We start from the raw sequence: 10,853 nt of genomic DNA on the forward strand, positions 1-10,853 counted from the left end.
GATAAATCAACAAACAATAATGGCAAACGTTCAAGAGCTTATTTCTCAGCAAGAAGAAAGAGGCAGCAATTTCGAAAAATTCGTCTCTACTATAAAGAAGGCACCTCTTGAAAGTAGAACGGAAGAGTTCTACAAGAGCAAACTTGATGAACTAAGGCTGTTATGGCAGAATTTTGAGAAGGCAGAAAACAGAATTCGCGATGATCCATCATTGTCAGAGGATGATCCGTATATTGCTCGGAATCTATATAGAACGATTGGAGAGAAGTTCAGCTCAACAATGGAATATATAGACGCGGAAATAAAGAAACTGAGGTCAGCCAAAAGTAAGCCAGTTCCCACCTTGAGAGAGAAATCGACTGAAGTTGTCGCAGGAGACAAAATACCTTCCCGTGTTGATGGGCTTGTCAGAATGATAAATGCTCGAATGAGTGCCCTTAGTCGTCACTTGCAAGGCTTGGGCACAATCGAAGCGGAACAGCCGAAGCAATTTTATAGCATCAAAGAAGATACTATAAAAAAAGCTATGGAATCAAATAACGGAGCTCTACGATGAAATATTGCAGCAGATTGAAGATCCATCGAAAATTGGATTAAGTCAAGAAAACTACGATATGCTGGAAGATTCGGTACAAGACAACTTAATAAAACTTGCAGTCTTGAAAGACAAATGCAGCGAAACCGTGACCATTGCACCTCAATTAGGGAGTGACATTATAGCACACAGTTCACTCCCACTACCAAAGGTAACAATTCCTCAATTCAATGGGGATTGTTTGAAGTGGCGTCAGTTCTATGAACTTTTCTTGGAGATGGTAGACAAACAGTCTCTTCCAAGTGTTCAAAAAATGTGGTATCTCAAAACCAATTTGTCTGGCGAGGCTGGCAAACTAATCAGTCATCTATCCTTGACAGAGGATAATTACAAAACGGCATGGATGTTGCTGCAAGAACGTTATAACAATAAGCGGGTTCTTGTTTCCACTCTAGTAGAACGGATTTTGAGTCAACCAAATGGAACTTCATCAACGGCCTATATCAAGGCTCTGCATGACAATACAAAGGAATGCATGCTAGCCCTCAACAATCTTCAAATCGACACAACGTCTTGGGATGCTCTATTGATTCAATTGATCACAAAGAAATTGGATCACGCTCTGTACATACGATTCATGCAATCACTGGCGAATCCGAAGGAAGTTCCTACTATGAAAGAGCTGTTTTCATTTTTGGAACTTCAATTCGAATCAATGGAATCGATTGGAAAAGCGGCATCTACGCACAAGGGTTCAACCAAAACTGTTTCGTCCGTAACATCAGTGGAGGATCACAGGAGTTGTAAACTATGCAAGAACGACTCCCATCCAATTTATCATTGTAAGAAGTTCTTGGCAATGACAGAAGGTGAGCGATTGAAATGGATACAGCAACATAAATTGTGTGTAAATTGTTTCAAATCGGACCATGCAGCAAAAACTTGTTTTTCTGGCAACTGCAAAATATGTAGTAATAAGCACAATACACTGCTACATTTGCCAAAAAAGTCTCAACCGTCGCCGAAGGCCTCAAATCAATCACCACCAACAAAAATCGATATCGCACCAGTTAACGTTACTGCAGTTTCTTCGGCATCAGCAGAAGATCAGAAAAATGTAATTCTAGCAACGGCTAGAGTCATCATCAAAGCGACTAACGGTATGTCAGGCGAATTTAGAGCGGTGTTAGACTCGGGTTCGCAAGTGAACATTGTGACGGAAAGACTCATACAAAAATTGTCACTTAGAACAGCAGATGCCTCTTTATCTATTTCCGGAGTCGGAAGGATTCAGAAGAAGGCTTATCATCGGGTAAACATACAAATGTTATCAAGCAATTCTGAATTTTCCACAAATTTGGAAGCATTTGTTTTGCCCACAATTATACCTCCGCAACCAAATCATGATTTGGATATACAAAACTGGCAAATTCCCAAGAATATTAGATTAGCAGACCCTAATTTTAACGTTCAAGGAAAAATTGACATTTTACTCGGAGCTGAGTTTTACTTCAGTTTAATGCAACCAGGCACAATAAAACTAAATGGTCATCAACCCATACTCCAAAATATTGCGCTTGGCTGGATTGTAGGTGGTTTAGTTCAACAATCGTCAACGGACGACACATCAGCAGCGCTAACATGCGCAATTTTTAGTGAAACATCACTGGAACAAGCTATCGAAAAATTATGGAAACTTGAGGAAGTGGAATCAACTGAAAAGGTCATGTCTCCATTAGAAACCCTTTGCGAATCTCACTTCAATCAACATGTTAAGACGGATCAGAATGGTCGTTTCATCGTCAGCTTTCCGTTTCAAGAATCTCCAACAGCATTGGGGAAATCACATGCAATGGCTTATAACCGATTTATGAGCCTTGAACGCCGACTTCTACAGAAGGAAGATATCCGAAGTCAGTACATTAAATTTATGCGAGAATATGAACAATTAGGACACATGCAAAAGATTGACGTGTGTACCGTATCAAATCCTAAATATTTTATTCCGCATCATTGTGTTCTTAAGCCCGATAGTACAACAACAAAACTTAGGGTTGTATTTGACGCATCAGCGAAAACTTCATCAGGTCAATCGTTAAATGATCTAATGTATACAGGACCAATCGTACAAAGTGAATTGTTTTCTATTTTGCTGAGGTTTCGATTGCCAAAATTCGTCTTCACAACCGATATTGAAAAGATGTACAGGCAGATTTTAATGCATCCCGATGATCAAAGGTATCAGCTAATTATCTGGAGAGAGGATCCATCCCATCCAGTCAGTTATTACATACTTAATACGGTCACATATGGGACACGTTCAGCACCGTATCTGGCTACAAAATGCTTACAAAAGATTGCAAACGAGAACATGGAGCGTTATCCATTAGGCTCACAAATGCTGAAAGATAATTTTTATATGGATGACGGTCTCGGCGGTACAGATAGCCTAAGTACAGCTATTGAAATACAAAAGGAGTTAATAACAATCTTGAAACAACACGGCTTCATTCTAATACACCAAGATTGCTGAAGGACATACCACATAGCGATCGAGAAGTGAACCTGGATCTCAACAAATCTCAAACAATAAAGACGTTGGGATTATATTGGATGCCGCAAGCAGATCAATTTTGTGTAAAAACGAACATTGATCATAATGAAATCATATCAAAACGAGTAGTTACGTCTGAACTAGTAAAATTATTTGATCCGCTTGGCCTACTTGCACCGATTGTGGCGAAGGCAAAAATATTTATTCAGCAGCTGTGGCAACATACATTAGATTGGGACGAAGCATTACCCGAAAAACTTTGTGCCATTTGGAAAACATTTCGAAGGGAATTGGAAGGTCTCAACAACTTTAAGATACCGCGACATGTATTCTGTGGGGAGATCCCGACGAAAATCCAGTTGCATGTGTTTGCCTATTTATATTCGTTTTATTGGAAAAGATGGACGAGTAGTTGTACGTCTGATCTGCGCTAAATCCAGGGTAGCTCCTTTGAAAAAACAAACTCTACCACGATTAGAGCTATGTGCCGCAGTGGTAGCAGCTCAACTGGCTACCAGGGTGAAAAATGACCTAAGGCTTCAGAATAATCCGATGTTTTTATGGACTGATTCTGAAATAGTACTCGCCTGGATAAAATCAAGGTCCAACGTATATAAGACTTTTGTGGCTAATATGGTATCCACCATACAAAACTTAACATTGCCAGAACAATGGAAACACGTTAAGTCAAAAGAAAATCCTGCCGACATTTTATCCCGAGGACTCTCGCCAGCTGATCTTTCTAAATGCCGATTATGGTTTCATGGTCCAGTTTTTCTTCATGAAAGGGAAGAACTATGGCCGACCAAATTCTCTCCGCAAGAGGATATAACAAATAGCATGGAGTTAAAGACTGCAGCTACGACGTCAATAGTAGCTTCTGACATGCATCTAATACATATGATCGAGCACAAAAATTCATTCAGGAAGTTACAAAGAATTTTAGCATACGTGCTTAGATTCACCAGCAATGCACGTATGCAAAAGGCACACCGGCCTCAACATATAGCACTGTCTTCCAACGAATTAGACGACTCCCTTCGTCGAATAATTCAAGCCGTACAATCATCCGAATTTGCAGCTGATATCAACGCATTGAAGGCTGAAAAGCAGATTAATAAGCATAGCTCGCTATGCAGTTTATCACCGTTTTTGGATGATGAAGGCATTCTTCGCGTTGGAGGAAGATTTGATTTGAAGACCAAATGATATTGCCTTATAATGATCCTTTGGTGAAATTGCTATTTAAGACAGTTCATGAAGAAAATAAACATTGTGGAGTTCAAGCCTTGTTAAACGCAAAAAGACAGCGATTCTGGCCAATAAAAGGCAAGATAACAGCAAGGTCTACCGTTCAAAGATGCATAAAATGTAATAGAGCGCGACCACAACGGTATCAACAAATAATGGGTCCAGAAGATCATGATAATGCTATAATTGACAAAGATACAACTCAAGAAAGCACAATTTCCCACAAGAAAAAATCGGTAACAGATGAACATGGAAGAGATGTCATTCCGGCAAAAAGAGTGAGAATTGCAAACAGTCCTATAATACTATCAGTATTATTAACATTGTTCCTAATACCTATGGTCCTGTGCAACAATTTGAAAGTTACACAATTTCACAATGATCCAGGATTGTATTTTGAAGGGTTAGGAACAATGAAATTGAATACAGCAGAATGGAAGATGTTAGTATATTATGACTTAAAGCCCTTTGTTTCGGAAATAGAGTCATTGGCATCCGGCTTACAAACGTTGCAGCAAATGTGCCATGTAATGCATCAGCATGAGATGTGCAACATTTTTGTAAACAACCTGAAGCAGACGAAAAATGAATTACTACAAGACAAAGAATTATTCATCAACAAACGTGTAAAAAGATCTCCATTCAACATAATTGGGAATATTGCGCACTCACTTTTTGGCGTTCTTGATACGGACTATGCGGAAGAAATGTCAAAGACTATCAACCAGGCAAAAGGCGAACAGGACCACATAATCAGTCTATTGAAAAATCAGACTTCAATAATTGATTCAACTATTAATGTTATAAAAAGAGATGAGATTAACACTCATCAAAAAATACGGGAGATTTTGAAAATGATTGACAAACACAATAACGATATAGCTGAAGAATCCGCCCAATTCAACAATTATCAACTGTTTGGACTTCTATCAACGCATTTGATGTTATCCGCAATAAAGCTACAGAGAACACAGGCCGAAATCATTAATGTACTTACTGATACTCATCATGGAAAAATAAGTCCCCTGTTATTGGCTCCTCAACAATTGAAAGAAGAAATTAGTGTCATTAAGGCTAATCTCCCAATTTCACATGCGTTGCCAACATCAGGTGACAATTTGATTCAACTTTATAAGCTTATGAGTGTCAAAGGGGCAGTTACAAAATATGAAATCATTTTTGAAGTGAAGATACCCTTAGTTAACCAACAGTTTTTTGAGTTGTTCAAAATAGTTGCAGTTCCAACAATACAAAATGACACCTTAATCGCCATTCAACCAGAAACGGAATACATATCTACCGATGCACATAGAGAAGAATATATTCTTGTCAAATCAGAGGATATTTCAAGCTGTCTCAAACCAAACGATGATGAATATATTTGCAGAAATCAGCAGTCAAAGCTCAAGAAAAATGCACTTGTTAACCCTTGCGAGATCAATATCTTCAATAACCAATCAACTAGCAATTGCCGTCTTCACAAAATTACTGGAACAGCAGTTTGGAGTCAATTACATCATCAAAATAAATGGATCTTTGCTACTACAGCCGATATTGAATCTTCAATGGTATGCGGATCTGAAACCAACCTCATCATCATTAAAAATTCCGGAATAATGGAAATTGGTCCTAACTGCGTAATAAAAAACAAATTTGTTACGATACATGGACATTTTGCAGCTTCCAGTAGTTTACATACATCCTATGTAAGATTGAAAGGCATTCAATATATAAGTCGACAAGAGGAAATTGAAAAGGTTTCAACAAATACCAATACCACCTCTTACAAGATTCATCAAGAAGAATTGGATAATATACAAAAACAGTTGCATGAATCAACTCTAAAACACCTACCACAATTAATACACTCATCAAATCAACATCATCATGCAGTTAGCTACGCATCTTTAGCTTGCTGCATTCTTATTTTACTTGGCCTGCTGAGTTGGAGGATCCACACAAAATTTAAGAAGCCATCTCAATTCATACCTACACCAGCTATAAGATCTTATCAATCAACAATCGATGTTACAATGGAGTCATTCCCACATGCATCCAACCCAGGCGCACTCATTGAACAATGTCAACGCGGCGGAGAATGTTAAAACATACATAAATATTTTTTTTTTTTTTATTGTTCTATAAACATACTTTAGATTTAATTACCAAAACAAACAATAAATACAAAAATCAAGCACACCTACATATTTATAAGTTTTAAACTGCTTATACAGCATTATTATATCACATATTTGGACTATTTTATTGTTACAGTTAATTTTCTTTATTTTAGTTCATTGGCCATTGGTTCATTCACTTTTGCAATGTTTTTAAGTTTCTTTAACACATTTATTTATTTTGCTTACATAGCATTTAATGTCTACTAGTAACCGACCTACATTACAATTAATTTATATCAGCATTTATCAATAGCATTTTTTAATTAATTATGTTAAGAAATTTTGTATATAAAGACAGCCAGAAATAAAGAAAATTCAGTCGTCTTTTGTAGTGACTAAACTAAGAGTTTTAATTACTATCTAGGCGGCCTCCTTCAAGTTCATGTGCTTGGAAGGAAATTAATTTGGATACTAAGTGTCAGTTCAAATTTATGTGTTTGAACTGAATCGCACTAGATCCTACTATCATAACATTTTTTGATCATTATAAGGCAATATCATTTGGTGTTTCGCATCCATTTGTAGCATAGCATGTTCCAACCTTCCTCCAACGCGAAGAATGCCTTTCCATGAAGAAAAACTGGACCATGAAACCATAATCGGCATTTAGAAAGATCAGCTGGCGAGAGTCCTCGGGATAAAATGTCGGCAGGATTTTCTTTTGACTTAACGTGTTTCCATTGTTCTGGCAATGTTAAGTTTTGTATGGTGGATACCATATTAGCCACAAAAGTCTTATATACGTTGGACCTTGATTTTATCCAGGCGAGTACTATTTCAGAATCAGTCCATAAAAACATCGGATTATTCTGAAGCCTTAGGTCATTTTTCACCCTGGTAGCCAGTTGAGCTGCTACCACTGCGGCACATAGCTCTAATCGTGGTAGAGTTTGTTTTTTCAAAGGAGCTACCCTGGATTTAGCGCAGATCAGACGTACAACTACTCGTCCAGGGCATATAACGTGGGGCACAGCTATTAAACGGCGGAATGTACACGTTGAGCACCTCTACCTCGGCGGTTCCACACTTGACCGCTACCCCCATACATTCCATGTACGGGTCACTAGAGCCAAGCTCAGGCGAGATAGGTCTGTACTGGACAGAGTGGTGCAATAGGAACGCTAATCCTCCTCGTGCACCCCTGGAGCGCTCCTTCCTTAGTACGTTGTATTCATCAAAACTTTGAAGCCTGCAGGTGGTACTCAGTTACGTTTCCTGGATCGCTGCGATCTTAATGTTCTTCAGACTATGAAGTGGGGGAGTCTCATATTGCGACGACGATGAGGACACCAAAGATGAAGACTCACTGGGGTCTACATTGACGCAGCAGGAAGCAATGTAGTCCCTATCTCTGTACTCCTGTATCCGGTTTAAGCCGGAACAATTCCGGAAATGCACCCACTCCATGCATCCGTTGCATTTCACCGAGACCGATCAGTGCTGGATGCGATTACAACAAACGGAACAGATCCATGGTCCGGGGTTGGTCTCGATCCCGGCTCGGACTAAGAGAATACGGAGCAAACATTCCGGGTAATATTGCTCCACACAAATGAACGAACACGAACATGTATTTGCTGGGTTGGCGGCCCCTGGTCGGAGATTTGTACCTCCGAGTCAATCCGGTACATAGAACCGGCCGCCATGGGATTGATTACTATAGTAGGTGTGTCTGGTTAGTCTGGAAGTTGTCTGTTAAGCCGAAAGTTCTGCAAAAGAGAGCGGTTGGAGAGAGAAATTTTGATAGTTCTTTCAGTGAGATTTTGCAAATTCTTGCTAAACAAATTTCTTTTTGCAATCACTCTTCTTCTACTCATTCATCAACATTTAATCAGATGTTTTGCATTGTTTGTTTATTTCTTTTTGTGCTTTCAATTTGAAAATATTTGTTTGGAATAAGCAACACTAATTGTTTTTGGAGAACAACTTAACAAAATGTTAAAAAACCTAAATATTAATCTGTAATAAGAAAATTTTTAGACAAACGCCATTTGCAACACGATTAAAGGATTCCGGGGAACACATCTAATCTATCTTTCTTTTATTGCTTATATTTTTATTTTATTGCTATTTTTTGCTTGCTTTCTTTTAACCCTTTCGCTCCATTGTATCCATATGGATACATTGAACTTTAAGCTCATCTTGCAATTTCGGAATCGATGTTTTGGCCTAAGTATACACAAATACTTGTTATTTAAGGCTTTCTTATCAAGTTTCAAAATAAATTGTAGTTATTCTTAACAAAACTGACAAAAATATAGCAATTTAATAGAGACAATTTTTTCGGTATTTTTTTTTTCATAAAAATGGTTATTTTATTTTGCAAAATACATGCATAAATACCAATATTATTTTTTCTACAACTTAACAGTTATAAAGAGCAACGTTTATTTTATCTTTCGCCATTTATAATTTTTGATTTTAAAACAAAGTAAAGCTCTGCCAATTTTTCAAAATTGTATGTATCCATATGGGTACAAACGAGAGTTGTGGTAGTAAACATTATCCACGCAAATCATTTTGCGGTTGATGTTGATACGATACAGACGTTATTTTTCTGCACCCATACAATATTAAAACATAAAAAATGGCAAACAGGCTTAAAAATTGAAATTGAAAAAATTTTAATCAATTTTGATGATTCGGATATTTCGGATGAATCGGAAAAATCTGAACTTATAAGCAACTTGTACAATGCTTTTGATAATAATAACAGCTTTTTAGTAAACGAACTTTCTAGAGAAGGTCCATATGAAATTATCTTACAAGATATCAATGTTGATAACGATAACGATGCAGGCGATGGAATTATTGAGATCGAGGAACGTCTTGCAGCAGAGGTAACCGTTCAAGAGAGTCCAATAATTTCCGAAACTCCACGTGTTCCACATAAAAAGGCTGCACAATTTCGCTGGAAAAAAAGATAATTTGGCTAACCAAGATACTTCTTTTTCTGAAACATATCCCAAAAAAAAAAAAAATATATATATGAAATCGCCTGTCGAGTATTTCTTGGAGTACTTTACAGAAGACTTCCGTCAACAAATAGTATATTCAACAAACCATGCATCAATGGCTAAATGTGGAAAGTCTCTAAATTTATCAAAGGTTGAACTAATAAATTTTATAGCTCTAGAAATACTGATTGGTACCATTAGATATCCGGGTTTGGACATGTATTGGAAAATGGGCACCGTAATACCATCATTCCCAGACAATAAGAGCAAGAATAGATTTCATTCTTTGCGAAATAATTTAAAGTTTACAGTAGACCAACCAGCAGGTTCGTCCTATAATAAATATGTTCACAAAAAAGTCTTATCATATTCCAAAAGATGAAAATCTTTGTGTGAATAAAATGATGGTCCCTTTTAAGGGAAGAACTTCATTGAGACAGTATATGCCTAAAAAACCCATCAAATGGGGAATGAAAATATTTTGCCTATGCAGTTCAAAGGGTATAGTTTATGATTTTGAGATATATCAGGGAAAGGCAACAATACTTTCAGGCGAAGGGCTAGGTTTTTGTTCTGATATTGTAATTAATCTTGTAAAAACTGTTCCAGAGGAAAAGAATCAAAGCAGAAGGCAAGTTCTCGTTTGCGTGGACGCCCAACATTATGCCAAAATGAAGAATCTTCAACGAACGCAATGACCCTCAAGAGGAATCGTCAAGCCACACCTTCAAATTCTGTTCGATATGACGGTTATCAGCATTTGCCAGAACACATGACGAATAAATGTAGATGTAAAGTCGAAGGATGTAAAGGACAAACACGATTCAAATGTTCAAAGTGCAATATTTTTTTTCTTTTCAGATTATACTTTATATATTAAATATGGATTAATAATTTATTTTGTGTTATTTTATTGTAATGATATGAATTATATTTTTACTTGTTTTAGTTTCTACATAAAGCAAAATTTGCTCTTAATCAAAAATTACTTTTGTATTTCAAAACTACTAATAAAAATAAAATTTCAATAATTAAATAAAATAACATACCAGCATTTTTATTTTCCACTCAGTACTTTTGTATCCATAGGGATACATTCTGAAAAACACATTTAGGATTAAAATTTTTAAGATGTAAGTATTGATTATTATTTACACAGCAAATAATAGTAGAAATCCAAAAAATTCGATTTAGCAACCCAGTAAAAACTTGTAGCGAAAGGGTTAATTATTTTAAAGGGGGACAATTTGGTTTGTTTTGACAAATCAGCTAGTTTGCAACTAGCTTCTGCAGGAATATCGTCTGTTTACTTTTCACATTTTCCTTGCAAAAGAGAATAAAACTACCTTACTCTCTCAGAAAGATGTTGCTGGACA

General features: G+C 36.9%; 1 protein-coding gene and 1 long non-coding RNA gene across 3 annotated transcripts; one reads left to right on the plus strand and one right to left on the minus strand.

Annotated features, from left to right (window-relative positions):
• Positions 1-848: 848 nt before the first annotated feature.
• LOC131804909 (uncharacterized) lies at positions 849-3,068 on the plus strand. The gene has a single exon (XM_059128159.1). The coding sequence runs from the start codon at positions 849-851 to the stop codon at positions 3,066-3,068; it is 2,220 nt and encodes a 739-aa protein (XP_058984142.1).
• A 6,059-nt stretch (positions 3,069-9,127) lies between these two features.
• Positions 9,128-10,796, minus strand: LOC131804868 (uncharacterized). Of its 2 annotated transcripts, XR_009343374.1 has the most exons (3): positions 10,633-10,796; positions 10,527-10,575; positions 9,128-9,431 (listed from the first exon to the last, which is right to left on the minus strand). It is a non-coding gene; the product is annotated as an uncharacterized LOC131804868 (long non-coding RNA). The 2 variants fall into 2 exon arrangements; XR_009343373.1 differs by having other exon boundaries at positions 10,527-10,796.
• Positions 10,797-10,853: the final 57 nt, after the last annotated feature.

The sequence above is a fragment of the Musca domestica genome, unplaced genomic scaffold (assembly GCF_030504385.1).
Source record: "Musca domestica strain aabys unplaced genomic scaffold, Musca_domestica.polishedcontigs.V.1.1 5, whole genome shotgun sequence".
NCBI lineage: Eukaryota > Metazoa > Arthropoda > Insecta > Diptera > Muscidae > Musca > Musca domestica.

Coding starts and splice junctions, on each gene's coding strand:
- LOC131804909 (XM_059128159.1), top strand. CDS start 849: ATGTGGTATCTCAAAACCAATTTGTCTGGCGAGGCTGGCAAACTAATC.